At 44.1% G+C, this 23,571-nt stretch overlaps 1 protein-coding gene across 1 annotated transcript in view; it reads left to right on the top strand.

The window, feature by feature from the left end:
* Window positions 1–23,571, top strand: part of LOC146823048 (uncharacterized) — a 567,962-nt gene that overhangs the window by 485,822 nt on the left and 58,569 nt on the right. Inside the window, exons 20-22 of the mRNA XM_085606614.1 lie at window positions 14,716–14,769; window positions 14,881–14,934; window positions 16,577–16,648. Of these exons, the coding sequence (XP_085462740.1) occupies window positions 14,716–14,769; window positions 14,881–14,934; window positions 16,577–16,648 (180 nt within the window). The remainder of the gene's footprint in view (window positions 1–14,715; window positions 14,770–14,880; window positions 14,935–16,576; window positions 16,649–23,571) is intronic.

Here is a 23,571-nt window from a genome sequence, read left to right as displayed (position 1 = left end):
AAATTACTTTCTTTTTTAACCCTTTGCCTATCAACCCAAACCGCTATTGGCCTGGCAGTCATGGCCGAGAATGTCTAAAATCACTCAAAAAGCAGCCCAATTTCTGTTTTTTATCCACATTTAAAAATAAATACAGACAAGAAAAGAAATGGTTTTCTGTTGTTATCTATCTGTAAAAGTCAGTAAAAATGGAAAACAGGGAGCCTTAGACATACCCTGCATAGGTGACCTGAGCTTGCATATAACGTCAATGTATATAAAGAGCGTCATGTATTGCTCCAGAAACTTTTTGCAGTAGACACTGGTGTATATCAAAAACACTTCAGTCAAGTTTTCTATCATCAAGGGTACCCTCAGCCTCTTGGAGAGTTCATACTACTCCTCATTGGACCCCTCTTTGGAATGCAGCTCCCTATGCAGGACATTGAACATCTCCACATACTCCCCCTTCCAGATCTTCTCCTTTGTGGCCACCATTAAGTGTGCTCCCAGAGGCTTCATCAACCCCATATATGGTAGATTTTTATTATTCAATTCCTTACTCTCCAAACCTTCCTTCTTCTCTTTCTCTCTGCTTTTGGTCCCTGCTTTGTCCCACTCTTTGTGAGCCCCTGCACCGTCCTTCTCAGACTTATCCTGCTCTTCTATTATGCTTCTCATTACCTCCTCTGTACCTACCCCTACATCAACAACATACTTGCCCTTTTGGAGCTGTTCTCCCTTTCCCCTCTTTGCCCCCCACCCTGCATCCACACCCAAGGACACCATCACTGGGCCTGTTGCTGCGTACTTTCTCTTACTTGGTGTCAAGGTCTGTGCCCGCACAGAAGCCTGCCACCTCACCAGATGATTCCTTTTCTCTTGGTTCACCATCAATGTAGCTGAACCATCCATCTGCAACACACGAGACATTGACACAATAATGTGCCCCCCTGTGCGCATTGCTCCTCCACCTCACCAGGAGCCTTCCTCAATGCTGTCCTCCTCATACTCAACCAGAGTCTTGTCTGCAGCGTCCTCTACCCTTGCCCAGCTAGGGCCAGCAGTCTCCCATTGACATGTTACCATTGGCCTACACTGGTTTGGGGGCTGCCAGTCGACGTTCAGTGGGGCCATACCAATCTCCTCCATACCGCTCTGCTGAAGCCGATCGTCCTTCTCTCTTGCCGCTGTAGCCGGAAGATGCCCTAAACCTTCCTGCCGGAGGTGCCGATGAGGCCTCATCGAAACTTCTTCTGCCGGTGTTGCGTGGTCCCTCGCCTTATGTCTGCCATCATTTCCCCTCAGGGTGTGCGAATCACACCAGACTCACCCAAGTCTGCCCGCCTACTGCTCCCTACAACCTCAACTAAGACCACAGGACTGGTGTACTGACCCCTCACACCAGCTGCCTGGCCCATAGGGACCTCTGGGACCCACAGTCACATGCCCTGCTCGGCGCCAACACTACACCTCGTGCACTCCTTTACAGTGCTTAATTTGAGCCAGTGGTTTCCGGTGCTCAGCACCGGCACTTAATTGTCAGCACCAGGGCCTGTGACAGTCTACCACAGGTGGCGCTGTCTGACTATCTTAGAGATGACTAAAACAACAGTAAATTATTAACTCAATATACATTAGAAATTAATATTATCTGCCACCAAAGCCATTCTTATAGCTTTGGGGGCCTTAAATAGTCTGAACTGTCACACATGTAGGAGTGTGAATGGTAGTACTTGTTTTGTTACAACCATTGTCGGTGCTGGCAAGGACAATGTGTGGTGGGAAACAGCCTTTTTAACGCAACCATTACATCGCATGCTGTTGCAACGCAAAAGGTGTGCAGCAGTGGGTAGAAGGTGTTGGATTTAACTCCAACACCTTTCCTACTGTTGTACACACTGGAGTTGGAATAGAAAATTGATCTATTCCAACTTCCAGCGCTCCCCACCCGAGAGAAAGTCGGGGTAAAGTTTTGCGTTGCAATGGCACAAGATGTAATGGCATGCGTTGTAGGCCTGGCACTTATTTTCTTGCAAATTAAGCACTGCTCCTCTAGGAATGACAACCCCTCCCCACAGTGCTCCCGTTCCCCTTTTCCTGCTCTGCATCGCCAGACCATCACATATCTCCTTGCACTTCAGGCACCCCCATGTGTTATCTCCTTTCATTTCAAGTACTGACGAGCTTCTTTATGTGCATATGTATTTTAGGTAATTACAGCCAGTGCTATGTTTGTCAGCTTTAAATTATAGGTAGTTGCTTTTCGCTCCAGGTTCATTTTCCTCGATTGGTATGCAGCGTTTGAACTGTTTAATTTGTCGGAGATGGATATATACCGCCATCAAGCGGAAGGAGAGTGCATAGCGCAACTAATATGAACAAAAAAAATGCACAGAAAAGAGAGTCTTAGATTCGTGGCAGCTTACAATGAGACTGCTCTCATGCAGAAAGAAAGTCAAGACTCTTAAATGAACCTAGAATAAAGCGCTATAATGTTTACAGTTTGCCAAGTGCCCCTTACACTCACAGCCTCGTATTCGAGCGATGTTTGAAGGTGGCGAACATTTTTACCAGTTAACTGAATATACTCTCTTTTTTTAACAGTTTACTTGAAAAGGAATGGAACAAATAATGTTCTTTCCAGTTAAAATATGAAATACGAGTTGCGTTTCTGGTAAAATCAGATTGCTCTCGAGTATTAAGAAGACAGAATAAATTATTTCTATATTAAAAACTTAGTTACCTAAGAAAATGGATTTACCAGCAATAGATGTTTTATAATTTTGTATTTTTAAAATGTTTCATAGCCCTTTTCATCCATTTTTTGGGAGGTGCTTTATGCAATATGATATGGAGCAAAACCTGCTGGATCCCAGGGCTTATTGTGCAAAGGCGAGAATGACCAAAAAAGCAGTTATAAAGCGCTTACTACCCCTACCGAGGCGTTGAAGCACTTTTCAGTGAGTAGCACACTACTCCAGAACCCAAAAAGGGTTAGTGGTGAATTAGTATGGAGAAATATGAAATTAATTTGCGCAGTGGACATGTGAATCTGTTAGTTTGGTTGAAAAGGATAGAAGGGATAGAAGAGGGAAGGGTCTAGAAAGTGGTTATTTGGAGATCATAGCAGTAGGAGGAGGTTTGGGGTGTGTAAAAGGGAGGTGTTAGGGAAAATGTCAGAGAGAAGGGTTTAGAAAGGCTTGTTTGGGAGATCTTAATAGTAAAAAAGGTTTTGAGATGATGCAAGGAGTGTTAGAGGGGGGAAGAGTCTAGAAAGGGTTATTTTGGGGATCAAAGTAGACGAATGGGGTTTGGGATGAGTCAGAGAATGGCGGTAGAGGATATTTTTAGAGAGGTATAGGGTGCGAAATAGAGTAGTGCATTGGAAAGAGTAGTAGAATTAGGTTTGGGAAGAGTCCGAGAGTGGAGATAGAGGATATATTGAGAGAGATATTGGGTGAGATATAGGGTAGTGCATTGGAGATGCTGAATTAGGAATAAAGTAAAAAATATAAAGATACATAAGTACATGGAAGATATATATGTATAAAGAAGGTAATATTCCACAGCAGGATCCCAGGGGTACCACCATCCCAAGAAAGGCGCAACATCAGGAAACAGACTCCAAAGGCAAAGTTGAGAGTTAAATTATGTTTTATTCAAGCATCAAGTGTCCAAATGACGTGTTTCGGCCGCCAGACATGCGGCCTTGATCACATGGTAATAGATCTAGATTTAAGTTGTATTTAATAAACTCAGACTTTCAAGTGTTACTGTACTTTAAGCTTATTTATTTGTATTTATATATTTTTTGCTTTTAATAATTCACTAGTGAAGCAATTGTAGATAAATAGTTATGATAAAAATGTACTTATCCATGGAGTGACCTACATACATGTTAAACATAGAATAATATAACCATAAGTAATATGTACATTTGTTAAACAGACCTAATGCATATATATATATTTAGAAACATAATTATTATACACATTTATACAAAGGAATACACATATCTAGATAGATACATATAATCCATATACATGCTTATATAGACAGGAATATGCTGTACATTTATATTTGAGTATGGTGGCTATGTGGGGAAGAGCCAACTTGTGAGTAGCCTTCTCAAGATAAGATAGTTAACAGTGGGGATATGTTTGGGGGTAAAGAGTTTCATAGTATGGCTGCTTGAACAGAGAAGGATGTGCCACCTATGTTTTTTTTGTTGCTGCATGGTGGGATCATGAGGTGAGGTGCGAATCTAGAGCGGAGGCTCCTTTGTTGAATGCCTTTGGGTATTTTATTCCTGATGAAGAGTGGCCCAGTTCCATGTATCGCTTTATGTGGTGATACAGAGCAGCTTGAAAGTGGATCTTCTGGCAACCGGAATCCAAAGTAGGGCCTTCATGGCAGAGGGAAATGTGGGCTTGTGGTTTTACATGTAGGAGTAGTCTGGTAGTTCTGAATCTGTTCTAGTCTTTTCATAGTTGTTAAAGATGATCCGCGGTAGAGTCTATTGGAGTAATCGAGTTTAGACAGTACAAGAGAGACAGTAGCCTGGGCTTTGAGTGGCAATTCCAGGTGGGGGAAGATGTGTGACATGGTTTTAGTAATGAAACTTCATCTTGATAGTTTGTTCACTTGGGCATTCATTGATTGCTGGGAGTTAATGGTAATTCCGAGGTTTCATTCTTCCTTAGATACTTTAGGAGGTGTTCCCACATCACATGGGCAGGCTGCAAGTGGGTCATAAATTTTCCAATCACAACATGTGAGTATTAGCATTTTGGAAGTATTCAATTTGAGATGGCTCCATGTCACCCACTGATCAACAGCTCTGAGGCAACTGAAAATGTGTGAGTTTCCATTGACCTTGGGGCTTTCCCGTAAGAATTATTTGTGTGTCATCTGCATAGTTATAGCATGTGAGGTTAAATTCATCAGTGCCGGTAATGACTTCATGTAGATGTTGAAAAGCATGGGTGAGATGATAGAGCCTTGAGGAACCCCTTCTTTTGTGAAGAATAGTTTGGATGAGAAAGGGGGTGTATGGATGACAGTTGTTATGTTTTGAAGGTAGGATGCGATCCAGTTGAGAGCAGTCCCCTCTATGCCAGCTTTGCAGAGTCTTTGTATTGAAGAATGCCATGGTCAACTGTGTCAAAGGCAGCTGAGATGTCTAAGAGTAGTAGTGCAGCAAGTTGCAACCCTGTTCCAGTCAACTGTGCTCTTAAGGTCATCCCAGATGGCAATTAGGGCAGATTCTGTGCCTCTTCCTGAACAGAATCCTGTTTGAAGTCTGAAAGCATGGAATTACCTCCAATGAATTGTGACATCTGGGTGAATGCTGCTCTTTCTATCAATTTGGCCAGGAAAGGACCATTTGTAATTGGTCTATAGTTGCCGGGGTAATGGGCGCATGTATGGCTTTCTTGGGTCTTCTGTAAATGTTCCCATATTTAAGGAATTGTTGATGATTCTTTTCACTGGTGTGGCAGCAGAGATAGTTAAGAGAATTTCCTTGAAGGTTTGTGGTGGATATGGGTAAGAAGAACTGCTGGGCAGTCCTGCTTGCTTTGACCAGATCTATAAATTCATTGTGTGATATTTGGTGCAAGGAATGCAGAGGCTGGGTTAGCCTACTCTTGGAGGTGTTATTTGGAAAAGGGTCTGTACTGGTGGTTTTCTTTTATTTTAAATAGGAGTCCAACATGTCTGCTTTGGTTGTGTGATGATTTGCCAGTTTTCTGTGAATTCTTGAGTAATGGGATGAGTTTCTTCTATGCAATTTGGTTTATGAAATTCTGTGAGAATTTTAACTAATTCTTTATTTGCACATTTAGCATTTTGAATTCTGTCTGAACAGTATCTTTTTAGCTTTTTTGATTGCTGACTTGTATAATCTGTTAAATTACTATATGTGAAATTTGTCTTGATTGCTGTTTTTTTAGCTAGGTGTGATGCAGCTTTCTAATTTGCTGTTTTCTCTCTTTTAGCTCTGTATTTCTCCAAGGGCCTTGATTTCTTTTGTCCTGTTTTGTTGTTCTTAGTGGTATTAGGATATCACAATCTTCCTGTAGCCACTGATATAGTTTTTGAACAGACTTTATTGTGCCTAGATCGGTATTGGATGTTAGTTGAGTTTCTAGGTGTTCGAAATTTAGTTTGTTCCATGGTCGATAGGTGGATGCATGTAAGGTGATTTTATGTGTGTTCCTTTGTGTTGTTTTATGTTGGAAAGCAATCAGATGGTGGTCTGACCATGTAACTTGAGTAATCATTTGAACTGTAACTAGTTCTGTATTTGTAAAAGTGACATCTAGGATGTATCCAGCTATGTGTGTGGGTTTGTGGACGATCTGATATAAGTTCAGTGCTTCCAGGCCAGTGATGATTGTATTTTGATGAGGCACATTGGGTTTGCCAAACCAAATGTTTAGGTCACTCAAAGAATGCATAGGTTGGAGTGTAGTGTTATCAGGTTTGAAAGTGTTTCTAGAAGGGTGTCTGGGAATGTCACATTGCTAGGTGGAGGTCTGTAAAGGAGTAGGAAGCTACAGGAGGAAGATGGTGAAGGGTTGCATCTGGTGAAGGGGGCCTCACAAACTTGTATGCAGACGTTGTCTGCACTAGGGATATTTAATGTTTAATTGAATATAACAGCTAAGCAACCGCCTCTTTTGCCTGTATGATTTTGTGCAATAGTTTGATAGCCTAATGGAACGACTTCATGCAACACTGGAGTCATGTCATCTCCCAACCATGATTAAGTTTTGCAGAGTAAGTCAGGTTGTGAATCAGTGAGAAGGTCATAGATGTGATGCTTGTTTTTAGAGAGAGATCAATCATTTATTAGTAGACTGTTTAGAGATTGTGTTTTGGTGATGGTGTGACTTTGTTTTGTAGAAGAATAGCAGTATGGACTTGTAGCAGTTGTATTCTTTGTGCTGGTATTAGCTGTATGAGGATTGCAATAGTGTAGCTTTTCTGTATCGTGTTCCTCGTCCAGCAAGCTAAGAAGGCATTTTGATGAGTCTGTTTGTGTAGGTGGTGGAGATGGTGGAGATGGTGGAGATGGTGGTTGAAAGTGAGTTGGTGAGCTCCGTTGTTTTTGTATAGTAGCCTTGTTGTACAGTAGACATGAGATGCGAGATTGTGAAGAGTGCCATGTGGTTTATTTTGTTTGCGTCTGTTTAGAGTGAAAGTTGTATGAGTTAGGGGTGTTGGTGCAGCATGTGCATCATGGCGGAAGGTTTTAAGTAGTCCAATGGATGATATGCAGTTGAAAGAGAGTTGCTGTGTTGCTGTATATGTGCTAGGTGTCGGAGAAGAGAGAAAGCTTGGCAGAAAAGCTGGTTTAGGGTGTGTTTTATTTGTGTAGTCAGGAGGGTGGGTGCATGTTTCTAGTTTGTGATGGAAAGTATTATGAGGTTGTGTGTGTGTGAGATTTTGTTGTGCTGGTGTGTGTGTTATGTTTTGATTTTGAGGCGTAGTGAGAGGTGATAATGATGTAGTTGTTTTCTGAGAAGGATTTATTAGTAAAGTATTGCTGGTGAGTGAAAGCCGAATGGTAAAGGGGTGGTGATGTGTTTTGGAAAAGAGTGTAAGTGGTGTGTGAGAGGGGATGGACAAGAGTTGTGTTAGATTTGATCGCTGGAAGAGGTAGCACGTGTGGAAGAGTGGAGTGCAAAGGTTGTGTGGTTGTGCTTTTTTGGTAAAAAGAGGATGAGGGTGTTGGTGGATTAAATGATGGAAGACTGTATACGTGTGGTGGTGACAGAAAGGAGTCTGTTAGGGAGTAAGTATAGGGTAGAGCTGATATGAGCAGGGAGTGTGTGTCTGGATGGGATATAGTTATGTATAGTGTGAATTTAGGCTGTGGTGGCGATGTGTGGATTTGTTAGTGATATAGGATAGAGTGGTGCTTTGTGTGTGAGTGATGGTGCCATTGTGTGGTAGATGGGGTAGAAGGGTGTATAAGTGTCATTTGTGGGGGGTGTTGGTGGTTGTTGAGATGGTGACTTGTGGTTAGTGTATGTTTGTGGTAAATGAGCAAAGTGCATTTGCTGTGAGTGTGTTAATATGTTTGTGGATGTGTTAAGGTGATTTCTGGTAAATGGTAAAAAGGGCAGCATTTCGGGCCCTAGGCCCAACAAGTCACAAACATGACTTGTCCTCTATGGCCTTAGCATTGACGCCTGGGCTGAGATGCCCTGAGCCCTAGGCTTAAATAGCCCAAGTGGTCACAGCACTAGCCCTAGGACAAATAGGATACCAAGTCCTTCCAACCAATCACAGTCCTAGTCAAAGCAGCCAATCACAAACTAAACCCTAATCCCTAAGTCCAATAGTAACCCTAGCCCCAGGGACAAACAGCAGTTTTAAAGATTCAAAAACACAGCACAAGTCTGTGTTCTTACCACCTTCTCTTTTGTTTGTTTACTAGGCTCTGTAGGGCACAGAAAGGTTGGGGCTACAAGATGGAGGTGGCTGTCTTGGGATGCACTGACCTAACCTTAGGGGAAACTGCAGGTGGGGGCTCAGGGATTGCTTGGGAGCTCGAGAACCAATCAGGAAGGCCCAGGCTGATGGCCAGGGTGCAGGGAGCTGCTCCTGGAGATCAGAATCTCCTACTGACAGGCTTAGTCCACATTTTGCTGGTCTGGTTCACCCTGCAAGTAGGTCCAAATCTAAACCACTTAATTACTGCTTTTTGTACACTTCAACAAATTCCTTTTTCTAGCCAAAAACGAGGGTTCCAAACACATTTTAAATCTTAAAATAGATTCTGCAGTTTGATATACACACTGTGCTTAGCCTCTAAGGGATTTAGTTTGCCTTTTAAACGTTTAACAGACGAAATGGGGGCTTGGTGGGGTTGCCCCTGCACGCCTAAACACGGTACAGGGGAACCAGGACAGATTTTTAAAACAATCATGGGTAGAAAAACAGCAGTTTAAACAATATCAATCCTAGATTCTCAGAGACCCTTTTGTTACTTGCAGTACATAAATTGCTATTTTTGTAATATAACACAGTGAGCTATAAAGGATATGTGGCTATTAAACAAGGGAGTAGCCAGAAAATTAAAATACCTCCCACTTTGAGCCAAAGGTATTATGGCACCAAGCAAACAAAGCAAGTCATCAGGAATCCTTCCTAGAAAAGCTCTCATGTCTCTTCCATCCAAGCATCTATCTATTCATCCTTCCATCCACCTGCTGATAACCACAGTTTCACCTTTCTATTCTGTCATCCACGCAGTCTTTCATGTACCATTCCGTCCGTCTGTCCACCCATCCATATCCAAACCTATGCATACATCTCCAAGTCTATCCATCCATCAATCCATCCTTTCACTCATCCATCTCTCCATCCACTCTTTCTCTCATTCATTCATCCATCCTTTGTCATCCATCCATCCTCCCTTTTACTCATACCATCCATCAATCCATCCACCCTCTCTTTCATTCAACCATCCATCCTTTCACTCACTCATCCATCCACCCTTTCACTCACTCATCTACCCATCCACTCCCCCTTTCACTCATCCCTCCATTCTTTCACTCATACATCCTTTAAGTCATTCAGCCATCCATCTTCCTACCAACCATCCTTTCACTCACCCATCCATCCACCCTTTGCCTCACACATCCACCCTTTCACTGCCCTTTGTCTGCCAATTTGTAGAGAGAGGAGGCCCATCAATAACCTCACCCTGCTGTAGCTTCTGAAATTTGCCTCTGCTCGGCGTCCCAGCATCCAACCTTTCACCAATCCATCTATCCATCCATTTGCCCTTTGATTCTGTCCATCTATCCACCATTTCACTCCACCCATTCATCCACCCTTTCACTAATCCATCCATCCTTTATCATCATCCATCTGCCCTTTCACTCATCCATCCATTCCCCCTTCCAACCATCTGTCCACCATCTCTTTCAATCATTCATCATTTCTTTCACGTATCTATCCAAACTCTATCACTCATCAATTCATTCTTTCATCCTTACATCCATCTTTTCACTCATTCATTCATCTATCCATCAACGCTTTCACTCACCCATCCACCATTTCACTCACACACCTATCCATCAGTCCTTACAATCAACCAACCACCCACCCTTTCTCGTTAACTAGAGCCTTTTCTGACAAACGGAAACCAGAGGAGTCCCATCAAAACCTTCACTCCCGCTTTAGCTGCTAAAGCAGGGGTTCACGATGTCGCTGCTACTAAACCTTGTAACCATCACTGTCTTATGTAACACACCCTGTACGTTGATTTACACATATATCATTTATTGTCAATGTATAATGTGTAGGTGTGTTGTAAATCGCTCCTCCACCTTAGATTGGGATGAGTAGTGCTAAAGCGCTATCAAAAAACTAAAACAAAACAGTGGTATTTAATTTGTTATTTGTGTAAATACTGGGACAGCCCAACACATCTGACATTCTTACAGTGCATGCATAATCATATATCTTATATAAGGGGACTGAGCAAAGTCAAAAGCATGCCTCTTGTAAGTGCCTGTGAAGTGATATCAAGATGTGAGCTTTTGTTTCCCCTACATTGCATCTAGGTGTGAAATCCAGGTAGCTTCCGGACAGGATACTTCAACAAAGGAAGGCCTGAGGGCCCCATAACTTTGATTTTTGTTATGGACGAGCTGGAATCCGATAAGCCCATTCCCCGCCTGCACATTGCTGCTTGGAACAAAAGCAGATAACGTGGAGGCATTGCAGAAATTGCCCCGGTGTCTGAAAATTACACTGGGACAGATTCAGTACATTTCTGTGGGGCCCGACCTCTTGGCAGGGAAGACAGCGTCCACCCTGTGAAAATAGTGGGTAGAGGCCGTCTTCCTGCATGCACTCTGACTTGTGTCCTGCTTCTACAGAATAATAGAGCTCTGGATGATTTCAGAGGCAGTTCTGTGCACAGTGCACCACTGTGTGGCCTGGGTCCTGCCATAGTGTTATAAGAGGCAGGAAGGGGAGAAGACCATGGTGTAAGGGTGCCTGTTTTGACGCAAGGCAGCTATTTGTGCACCACCGCAGTGAAAGAGGACAGAAATGCGCCATATCTCATAGATACCGTGCATTCCTACCCTTTTCCTTTGACGCAGGGCAGCACAGCAAACTGACTTACTGCGCTGCCCTACCTCAAAATCCTGTAAATGAGGCCCTAAGTGTATATACAATGAGATCCTGAATGAGTTATTCCCACACATAACCTTCACAACCTAGTCCGAGCTTATGTGTTCATCAGGGTCAGTGGCAAACTCAGGCAGACGGGGTGGCCGCCACAAATTTTGGAAACCAGAGCTACACAGTGGGAGCACTGCTGTGGTGGTGCTGTGTGGTTTGGTGCTCCACTGCTGAGATTGGGTGTCTGTGACTCTGTACCTCTGTACCTAGTGCCAAGAAGGGATGACATAGGTGCTACTGTGCCCAAGAATGTGCTATGTCCAAAAAGGCAAGAAACAGACAGGCTGTATGTAGGAAGGTGGAATCTGACTATATGGTTGCCCCCACTTTTTTCCTGGTGTTTGAATGGTTTTTGACTAGTCTGGCTGGGATCCTGCTATCCAGGACCCCAGCCTATCTGCTTACTCCCTTAAATGATTGGTGTGCATATTAGATGCACTACTGTGGTACCTTATGAGCCCCTAGTATATAGTACCTTAGGTACCTAGGGCATTGGTACTTCACAGGCCTACCAGGGGCTGCAGCATGTATTATGCCACCCCTGGGAAGCTTTCACAATCTGACACCACAGGCCTGCTACTGTAGCCTGTGTGAGGTAGTGTTAGCACTCCTCACAGAGGTATAGGTTCCTATATCTCACCATACACACACATATAAACCTATCAGTCACCCCTCTAGCAGGCCCTAACAATCCTGAGGGAAGGGTGCTTGGTTTACTATGTGAGGGGGTGCTTCTGCCTGAGCAGGACCCCCCTGCAGCTAGCAGAGTCTATTCTCTACTGCTGTTTGTGGATGCGGTTAAACCATATACTCTTAAGTGCATTATAACCTCGCGGTAAATGCTAACTTTGGAATGACTGCATCAAAACATGTTGTGTTTGGTGTCAAACAACTTGGAATCATACACCCACACCAGTAACTGGTGTGGGAGTATGTTCCCACCCTTCTAGAGGGGACGACATGTACCCACTGTACTAAACGGTAGAAATCTTCTAGAGCCCTGGCATCACAAAATGGATGCCCCCAGCACAGACACCGGGCTGCCCTCCTGCTGCTGACCGAAACTCGCAGTGTAGGAAGTCCAACAAAGGGTATCCTGTCACAGGGAGGTGTTACCACCTCCCAGACAGGATTTAGTGTATTGGAGCTGGGTGGGTGCACTCTTAGAGTGCTTTGAAGTCCTGCACTGGGGGAGCAGTAGGCTCCTCTGTGCATATGCCAGCTCCAACCGGTTCAGGGGCTACCTGCCCCTGCTCGGGCGCGAAACTGGACAAAAGGAAGTGGGTGTAACCACCCACTACCCTGACCCTCCTAGAGGAGTGGTCATAGAGCTAGTCCCTCCCCTATCTTCACTATAAGATACCAAGCATTGCCAATGCAACTCAGATTACACCTGGACGACGCTCTACAAAGAAGAATCCTGGCCCTTCGACGTTCCACTATCTCTGGAAGACTGAAGAATCTCCCTTGGAGTCAAGGAGTGACTCCCCTGCTTGGCAGGCACCAGTAACTTGAGCAACGGCTGCAAACTTCACCGCTCCCGCCGGAGTCCGAAGTCCCTGCGTCCCCTGAAGCAGATTTCCTGACCTCTCAATGGCCATTTTGAGTCCCCAGCGAAGCTGTGGCATCTGGACCCCACGAGTGACGAGGAACAGCAATACAAGGGAACCGTGCACTGATTTTGAGTGCAAACCCTAAACAACGTTCTACGAACTTGTGCTTTGGACCATCTGTAGTCCAAGTCCCTAGCAGGTCTGGTACCGAAAATCAGTGGCCTACCCCGTCCCGAGTGACCGTGGGCTCCTGTGAAACTTTTCCTGCAAAGGCGTCTTTGCGGTTGCTTGCCCGTTGGCTAGTGACTCACCGGAAGACTTCCTCATCAACTTCAAGGGCTCTCCTGGTTGCTCCGGGCCTGCCATCACTTACCCTTGCTGGGTAAGTCCATCAGACCTTGCTGGTCTGCACCATCTTCAATCTTCACTCCACACAAGACTTGCAGATGCCAAGGTTTGTTGGCTCCAGTCCAGTTGCCGACACCGTCATCAGCTGCACACGTTGTGAGACCCTCCGAACCCAGCTGCTGGTCATCGTCGATCTCTCCTGGACCTCGTGAGCGAAGAGACAACTCACCATCGACGACCTGAAGCGACGCGACATCCGTGGTCATCTATCCTGCTGGCCACCGGTCACTCGCAAGTGATTTTGAACTCTGTCCCCTCAATTTTCAGGTCCTCTTCAACTTCAATCCATCTTCAGATTCCAGCGGACACCTCTCCAGTCGTCACAAGCAGCAAGTCTTTAGTGATCTCCATTGAAAACAGCATCACGACCCGACACCAAACGACACCTATGCACCCGGCTTCCGTGGGTAAGGTAACTCGTGCACTCCGGTGCCCAAGTGTGTGTTGGCCCTCGAAATACTTACCCTGTAAGTGGCTTGCTTGATGACTTCTCCGAAGTGCCCTAAAACTTTAAATTACAAACCGCGACTTGTGCCATTGAAACCCATAGGAAACCCGCGGCTGTGTTTAGACACTGCACGCGTCTCCCTTGGGCTGATTACTTACCTGCTAACATTGCAGAAGTGAAGCCCCAGCGATTCCCAAGGCCCTAGGCCTTTTCATTTTGCAAGTCGAGTTTGTTAAACCCTATTCTTAGTATATGGTCTGGTACGCCCCTAGGGCTACAGCCATATTTGTGCTTACTTTATTGAGAAGTGTTGACATTTGAATGTGTATCTCATAAAGAGATTAGTAGAGTGTATCTAAGAATAAATACATATATATTTGATATATATACCTGTGTGGTGTCCTTTTCATTTGGTAATTCAAGAGATTATAAGGTCAAACAAGCTGCTTTACATTCCTCCGAGACTTAGCCTGAAGGCTGCTCTCCACAGCTACCACTAGGATAGCTTTCTTTAAAAGGTTGTCTTAAACCTATCTACCAAGATTCGAATTGGACTGGTGCAAGGTGGCCACTATAACTAGTGACCAGCATATGCCAGGCCAACTTCTCACACTGTAGGAACTCTGCATAGAGGACTGAGGGGAACTCTGTGCAGAGGACTGAATCCTGTGTATGAAGTGCAAGGGAGGCCATATTAGGGCACAATTTATTTGTTAGCTCCAACCATGATATTTTTCTGAAAGTCATAAGGAAGGCCGATGGGATATGCCAATGTCCTGGCTTCCGTGGCCACCAGTGCCATGCCAAGTAATTTGTTGATGATGCCCATCAGCCAATCAGGGCACAGATCCGTCAACAGTTGTGAGCATGCTCAGTAAGTGGGCATGGCCAGCACATGCCATCAGAGTGACAGCATCTGCAGACAGAAAGCAGCAGATCATTCCAGGACCTAGTAGCAGTCAGAGAATCAGCATATTATATATATATATATATATATATATATATATATATATATATATATATATATATATATATATATATATATATCTTGTGTAATATATATTTGGAAATAACATACGCGTTCTAACATCCGTTTTTTTTTTTTTTTAGGGAGACAGCGGAGCGATAGGCCTTCCTGGAGTAGAAGGACCTCAAGGCCCAAAGGTACTATTACGTGTACCAGTTTTCACGCGTATGTGTATTGTCCACTCCCAAACTGTATGACCAGCCATCGGGAAATCTTGTGATGTGTTAAACTTTTTTTTCTCTAATTAGGGGGCTGCAGGTGATGCCGGATTGCCCGGATCTCCAGGCCTTCCAGGGCACAAAGTGAGTTCACTTCTTCATTTACTACAGAAAGCCACAAGCACATGTACACAAACTGTACTAAGAGTCAGATAATCCCAGCATCTCCTTAGGTAACACACAACACCAGATACAGGGTAAGGGCATCCCTCACTTCATCATCAGAGATTCACTATTCATTCCAACCCCCTGTAGCTACAATAATATAGTTGATACTAAGATGCTGAGTTATAAAATGATCGCTTTAAGGTGTTTTTTTAAATATCTGTGGGCATACCTTCCAAAAAAAAAGTATGCGTTAAATCAGCACAGATTTATATTGGCAAAAGCGAGTGGATGTAAAGATGCAAACCCTGTTACAGAATTACTAATGTGTTCTTTTTAAAAAATGTAATAAAACATGTTTGAAAGAAAAAAGAAAAAATGCAACAAAAAAAACAGGATCACTGGACGTTTAGGTCTGAAAACTGAGGGCAATGGTAGAAAATATATGGCATAATGCGCTACGTGTAGTGTTAAAGATAGGAAGGGGGTGAGGGTGGGCTGGAGTGAGGAAGTGGGGTTATGGGGGATGTGGTAGCATGCAAAATCTGTGTTACACTCATTAACTCTTACCTTCATGAGTTCTCACAATTCATTTTTATGACCATTCCCACTTTGGACACACATGTAACTGCACTTCAAAATATAGTTGGAGCAAGTCTGTTTCAGGTGAGGAAAAGAGAAGCAAACAATCCCATATTTTAAAAGGTAATGGGAGAGATATGTTTGCCATAAGGAAATATATTCCCTAATTGAAAGAAAAAACAGCAAAAAGGGTGTTGTATATGTAATTCTCAATTTCCAGCCTTCACACACAGATTTTCTTCTGGAGGAAGTATAGGGACTGGGCAGCATTCACAAGCATCTACAACTTGCTTACAATTCCATTGGCCCTCATGGGTACATTTAAAAAAAAGTCAGAAATCTTCTCACATTTATAAATTAACTTTTAATAAATACATTTATAAATTTCAGCTCTCATGCTTCAAAAATAGCTTTAACATACTTGCTGATGCCTCTGGTATAAGGAACTGATATAACACATCTAACATACTTAAAATAAATGAATGATGTAAAGCATGTTATGTTATGGTATCTTATCTCATCTTAGGCAATGCTGTATGACGCTCTGCTATGCTATTTTATAGTATCTTATGAGCCTGCCATTGCCAAATCCCTGGTGTTACTTTGAGGCAGCGGGCCCGATTCACAGAACTAACTTAAGACAAAGTCCTAACTTACTACTTTTGGTATTCACAGAAGTTATGATTTTGTCTTAAGTTTGTCTTAAAACAAACTTAAGACAGACTTAAGACAAACTTAAGACAGACTTAAGACAGACTTAAGACAGACTTAAGTTAGGATTTTGTCTTAAGTCTGTCTTAAGTCTGTCTTAAGTTTGTCTTATGTCTGTCTTAAGTCTGTCTTAAGTCTGTCTTAAGACAAACGTAAGACAAAATCCTAACTTCTGTGAATACCAAAAGTAGTAAGTTTAGGATTTTGTCTTAAGTTAGTTCTGTGAATCGGCCCGAGAGAGTCTCAATTGTCAGACTAACTTTTAAACAAGATATACTGCAGAAAAACAATGGTTTGTTGTTTTTAACTTTTACTTTTTATGTTTTAGGGCTCAAAAGGGGAACCTGGAATGGCCGGGCAACCTGGCCTGATGGGCGCACATGGCCCCGAAGGACATAAGGTAAACCAGAGAGACTGATATTGTTTCTCAATTTTATTTTTGGTTAATATAAAGGATTCACTCTTTCTGTAGCTCTGTAAATGGTGGTCTTTGTATCATCCTAAAATGCTTGTACAGCAGAGACAATATAAGGATTCCCAGCGCACATCATCTCCATGACATTGGGGTGTGACAGGCCCAGAACAGGGGGAAGGCTGGGGGCCGGTGAGAATTGGGCAGGGCTGTGGGTGATGGTCATCAGGTGGCACCATACAGACCAATGCTGACAGATGGTGGCGGCTGAGATGGTGCTGAGAGATGGTGGCAGCTGAGATGCTGCTGAGAGATGGTGGAGTCTGAGATGGTGCTGAGAGATGGTGGCGACTGAGTTGGTGATGGCTGAGATGGTGCTGAGAGATGGTGGAAGCTGAGATGGTGCTGAGAGATGATGGTGGCTGAGATGGTGCTGAGAGATGGTGATGGCTGAGATGGTGCAGAGAGATAGTGGAGGGTGAGATGGTGCTGAAAGATGGTGGCGGCTGAGATGCTGCTGAGAGATGGTGGAGGCTGAGATGGTGCTCCGAGATGGTGGTGGCTGAGATGGTGCTTAGAGATGATGGAGGCTGAGATGGTGCTGAGAAATGGTGGTGGCTGAGATGTTGCTGACATATGGTGGTGGCTGAGATGGTGCTGAGGGATGGTGGAGGCTGAGACGGTGCTGAGAGATGGTGGCGGCTGAGACGGTGCTGAGAGATGGTGGTGGCTGAGATGGTGCTGGCAGATGGTGGTGGCTGAGATGGTGGTGAGAGATGGTGGTAGCTGAGATTGTGCTGAGAGATGATGGCGGCTGAGATGGTGCTGAGAGATGGTGGCGGCTGAGATTCTGCTGAGAGATGGTGGCAGCTGAGATGGTGCTGTGAGATGGTGATGACTGATATGCCGCTGAGAGATGGTGATGGCTGAGATGGTGCTGAGAGATGGTGGCGACTGAGATAGTGCTGAGAGATGATGGCGGCTGAGATGGTGCTGAGAGATGGTCAGTCCCACCCTCACTCTGAAAAATGCCTTATGTAGTACACCTACATCTCCAGTAGGTGGGGCCTTAAGGCTGTTGCCTTACCTTGATTTAGACTGTGTCTATGAAGGTCAGTGTCAAGCCTCTCTCATCAATTTCTTTCCCCCTGTTTTCATCACATACAAGATGCTGTAAAATTGAGCAGTTTCGTGTAATGATCATAAATTCAAAGCATTTCTTTACCAGTGTACAGTTAACATGCCCTCTTAAAAATAAGGATTTTTGAAAGAAATAGTGAAATAACAGCTGTAACAAATAAAGGTAAAAAATATGGGAAACACATAAATTCAAGGTATTTTTTTTTTTTAAATAACGAAACCTGTGGTGATGACGAGAGGTGACATTGTGAGTATGGTATAATCCACACATGCTTTCCTGGACAGTTATTTTTAGGGGTGTCGGTGAATGATAGCGTGATTGATGGTATCATAGGAAATTGAGAGGTTTGAGCAGTATTTATATTTGTATATGCTTGATATTCCCCAAGGGCTATCTGTAGTTTCTGATGTATTTTAATGAGGGTGGTGTCTGTGCCCTTGACAAGCCAAAAACCTGATTGCTAGTTATATAAAAGTGATAAGTATTTATTGTTTTACTGTAATTGCCTGGTGTTAGAACTGGGGGTGTCTAGTTGGCAATGGTGTGCACCTTTGTCCAAATAGAGACCCTTGATTCTAGTCAGAGTAAGGGGCTACACTCCTAAAATAACCCCTGCTTAACCCCATGGTAGCGTGGCACGAGCAGGAAGGCTTATCTCAGAGGCAGTGTGTAAAGCATTTGTGAACACATACAGTAATACAGTGAAAACACTACAGATGGACACCACACAGGTTTTATAAAAATAAGTATTCTTTATATTGACTTAACACAAAACCCAAACGACAAAAATCCAAAATACAGTAATAGGAAAATGACTTTTAAATGCTAGAAATAGCTTAGTTCAAAGATGATGGTAAATGCGACACGTTTCTCACAAAGTACCTTTGGATGCGTCACGCAAGATACACAAAAGGTTCACAGGGAGAACGATGCGTCGGTTCCTTGCTTCGGGGGAGGCGATGCGTCTGTTCCTCAGTGCTTGCGCAAAGTAGGCAATGCGTCTGTTCCTTACCGGAGAGGAGGTGATGCGTCGCTCTCAGGTTGCGTTCCGGTTCAGATGCGACAAGATGGTGCCTCAATGCGATGCGACAATCCGGTGCGATGCAACAAGATGGCGTCTTTGATGCGATGCGAACTTCTGAGCTACGACAGGCCCTGCGACACGCTTCTCCGGGGATGTGACGGTGACCCTTGCAGTCACGACACGCTTCTCCGGTGATGCGACGACAAGCAGCTGCGATGGATACACGCTTCTCCGGTGATGCGACAGCGACCCTTGCGGTGGCGACACGCTTCTCTGATGATGCAACAGCTGCGGATGCGACACGCTTCTTCTCGTTGTGTCGTGCTTCCAGCTCCCAACAATACGCAAGCTTCTGCAGACAGAATTCCCAGCACGGAAATTCAGGGGGGAGCTGGGGGTGAAGTCTTGTATCCCTGAGACTTCAGCAGCAGGCAAGCACAGTTCAAGCCCTTGGAGATTCTTCTTCAAGACGATGAAAGCTCAATAAAAGTTCCTTCTCCTTTCCTTGGCAATAAAGAAACCACTGCAGGCCAACCCCAGAAAATAGCACACTGGCACACAGGCAGCCAACTCCTTCAGCTTCTCTGGTTCTTCTCCTTGGCAAAGGTCTGTCTTGATTCCCAGAAGTGACTTAAAGTCTTGGGGTCTGGGCCCCAATATTTATGATAGTAAATCCTTTGTCCTCTGAAGGCAGAGGGTGCCTGTACCTAGCTTACACCAGTTCTGTGCAGCTTCCTGGCAGAAGGTGGAGACAGCATTGTTGAAGGCAGACCTGGCCCAGGGAGCTGAAAGGAAATCTCCTCCCCCTACACTCTATTCTATGAGGGCTCAGGGGAGTGAAAGGATATCTCCTCCCCCCAATCTCCTGCCACTATTCAGCCCAGCCCTGACTCATCAGACTGCTGGAGCCCAAGCCCTCCTGTCACTCACAAACCCGACATGCAATACACAACCTAGCAGAGGCAGGCTAGATGGTTAGGCAAGAAAATACCCACTTACTAAAAGTGGTATTTTCAAACATAGAATGTTAAAATCAACTTAACTAAAAGATGTATTTTATCATTCTGAGTTCAGGCATACTAAATTTGTTTTTCTACCATGTTCGCTGGGTCAGTTAGGATTATAAGGTGTTATAATCAAACTGCCCATTTTTGCCTTTGGGGACAGGTAGCCTTGCAACAGTGAAAAACGAAATTGGCTGTAATTCACTATCAGGACATGCCACACACATCAGGGCATGTCCTACCTCTTACTTACAATGGACCCTGCCCTTGGGCCTACCTTTGAGGTAGCTAACATGTAGAAAAGGGAAGGTTTAGGGACTGGTAAGTGGGTGCACTTACCAAGTCGACATGTCAGTACTAGACTGCACACAGGCTCTGCAATGGCAGGCCTGAGACACACTTTGCATGCTGCGTCTGTGGGTGGCACAATCAGTGCTGCAAGCCCACTAGCAGCATTTGATTTACAGGCCCTGGGCACACATGGTGCACTGTACTAGGGTCTGACAAGTAAATCAAATAAGCCAATCATGGAGTCATTAATCCATTACATTAATTTACAATAGGGAGCACTTGCACTGTGGCACTGCATAGCAGTGGCACAGTCCCCAAAGCATCTAAAACCAGCAAAACATATCAAAAACAGAGGAGACATCAGCAAAAAATGGAAGGGAGACACACGCCAATGGTTCCAGGTCTAACACCTGGTCACCTGTTTCTCTAACATTTAACCTCAGTCTGGAGGTTTGGGGTAAGTTGATAGCATGGCAGGTTGTTCATATCCGCATTGAGCTTATTCTGGGGGTAACTGACTGGCGCATTTTAATTGTGATGCAGTCTTCCTACAGCCAAGTGAAGAGTTAATGATGTAGTTCAGTCTCCGGACAAGAGTGATATTTAAATTCATTATACATCTCAGCAAGAGTTGAAGATGCTTTATTAGTCCTCCATTTTGGTTATTGTTTTTTTAATTTAGCCTAAGAGAGAGATAGGAATGCTGGTGTAGTAATTACAGGAGGTGCGACTTAAAAGACAGTTGACAGTGACTGGCTTTTAATATTTTGCTTTGCCATTCACACAATTTTGCAAAACAATGAGATTAGGTTGGCTTCATGCCTTTATGCGGTGTCGAGCACATCTTTTGTTCGGGCTGGTATACTGGTTTGTTGAAAAAAATTAAATAATTCAGTAGGGTTGCTGTTTCCATAAGCTAGGTGAGTACGGTACTAGGTTTCCTTTTGGCGGACCACTGCTGTCTGGAGGATCTTCCAATGGATTCTGAAAAACGTTTTAAATTTCTCCAAGCCAGATTTCTCTCAATGCCATTCTTATACCCTCCTCAATATTTCAAGTGGAGCAGCTCTTTTTTGAACCATTAGTTTTACTGACTTGCATTCAACTTAGACTTAATTTTCATGAGAGAGAAAATAACAACATCGAAAGTTATTGTTTTTTCTGGGCCACAGAAGGTGTACTAAGAGGTGCATTCAAAGAATTCTCAAGACAGGTCTTAAAAGGCCTGCCGAGCGTTGACTCAGGTAGCATGTGGCAGGTAAGTTTGATTTTTGCATGTGTTCGTGAGTCTATATCTGTGATGCAGCTATCTGTATAACAAATCTTGTTGGGCCTAGTGCATCCCGGTTGTGATCCCTGATGGCATGCAATGTATTGGGAACACTTTTTTCTGTGACTTAGGTGTTGATGAAGCCTTTTTCAGTCTTTTTGGGTGATTGAGTTTTTTGGGTTTTGACATGAACATGGTCATGGGAGGCAACCTCATTCATCTCAAACATTAATCTCAAATTTCTTCTTCTTAGGTCAAAGCCTACCAGATAGAACAGCTGTCTAGTTTGCTAAAGAGATCTTTGGGATATTCAGAAAGCTGACCTAGAAATACATTTTACTTGTTGCTTACCATTGGCATTGTGGTTTGTGACTCACATTTGCTGGCTTTCTGTTTGCTGGCTTTATTTGTTTTAGGCTGTCTGGCTTGAGTTCGTCCCTCTCGTTGCCAAAACCTTGTTTGCTGTATTTTTCCACAAACTCACTTTCTGTTAACAGGCCTTTAAATATTGTTCTTATCTTGTCACATTTCATGTTCATTCAAAGGAAGAGGTTATATATCAAGTTCTCTTCCCAAGGAGATATGGGTTTACTTTTCTTTCTCTGACTTCAAAGTAAGAGAATGTGTGTGACAATCCTGCTAAGTACACACGTAAGAGGAGAGGGTGTAGGAAGTTTTTTTCTATCACACAACAAACAAAACAAACTGTGCTGATGTTTCAGAATATTTCAGAATTAGTACAAATGAAGCACATGTTTTTGTAATTCTGAAGTGTGGTGGAAACAAATATTTGAATACGATCAAAACACATCAATACACTAGGTAATGCTATTTGCACACATTACCATTTGTGTGCAGTAAAACTATTTTTCAATGCAATGGTAATGGTCATTTCAATTGAAAATGCGTTGTTTGTAATGAAAGTGCGCTATTACACCATGCATACTCCACACTACACTACTCCACTCCACTCTATGCCCTTTCACTCTATGCCACGCCACTCCATTCTACAACACTCCACTCCACTCTGCGCCCCTCCACTCTAACACACTCTACGACATGCATCGCCTCTTGACTCAACTTGACTCTAATCTACGCCACTTACTTCACAACAAGAAACTCCCCTCTACGCCCCTCCACTCCACACCACTTACCCCACTCCACTCTACTCCACTCCACTTTGCTACAATCTACCCCGATCTATTCCACTCCAACCTATGCCACTCTGCTCCACTCTACCCGGTCCACCCCAGTCCAATCCACTCCAATCTACTCCACTGCAATTTACCGCAATCAAACCTACTCCACTCCAATCTTCCCGACTCCTTTCCAATGTAGCTCCCTCCTCTCTACTCCACTCCAATCTACCCCAGTCAAATTTACCCCACTCCACTCCAAACTCTACTGTAATCTATCCAACTCCTCTCCACCACAACCTACCCCATGCCACCACAATCTACCACAATCTTCCCCAGTCCAATCTTCCGCGATCTACCTCACCTCAATCTACCCCACTCCACTCCAATCTACCGCACTCCAATCCACCCAATCTACCCTACTCCACTCTAGTCTACCACACTCCTCTCCAATCTACCACACTCCACTCCAATCTACCATACTCCTGAAATCTACCCCACTCCACTACAATCTATCCCACTCCACCCCAATCTACCCTACTTCAATCTACCCCTCCCCAATCTACCCCACCTCAAACTATCCCACTCCAATTTACCCCTATATACTCCACTCTACCCCACTCTACCCCTCTCCACCCACAGCAATCTACCCCACCCCACTATACCGCACTGCAATCAACCCCACCCCACTCCAATCCACCGCACTCTAAACTACCCCACTCCAATCATCCCTCTTCAATCTACTCCACTCCATTGCAATCTACCATACTCTAATCTACCCAATCTACCCCACTCTAATCCATCCAATCTACCCCACTATCCTCCTCCCTAATCTATCCCACTACACTTCACTTCAATCTAACCCACTCCAATCTACCACACGCCATTCCACTCAACCCATTCTACCCCATTCCACTTCACTCTAATCTACCACACACCACTCAAATGTACCCCACATCAGTCCAATCTAACCCACTATACACCACTCCAATCTACCCCTCCCACCCCACCCCCAAATTACCCCACTCCAAACTACCCCAATTGT

The sequence above is a fragment of the Triturus cristatus genome, chromosome 5_2, assembly GCF_964204655.1.
Source record: "Triturus cristatus chromosome 5_2, aTriCri1.1, whole genome shotgun sequence".
Taxonomy (NCBI): Eukaryota; Metazoa; Chordata; class Amphibia; order Caudata; family Salamandridae; genus Triturus; species Triturus cristatus.
The sequence above is the reverse complement of the archived record's forward strand: the minus strand, read 5'-3'. Positions and strand labels throughout refer to the sequence as shown.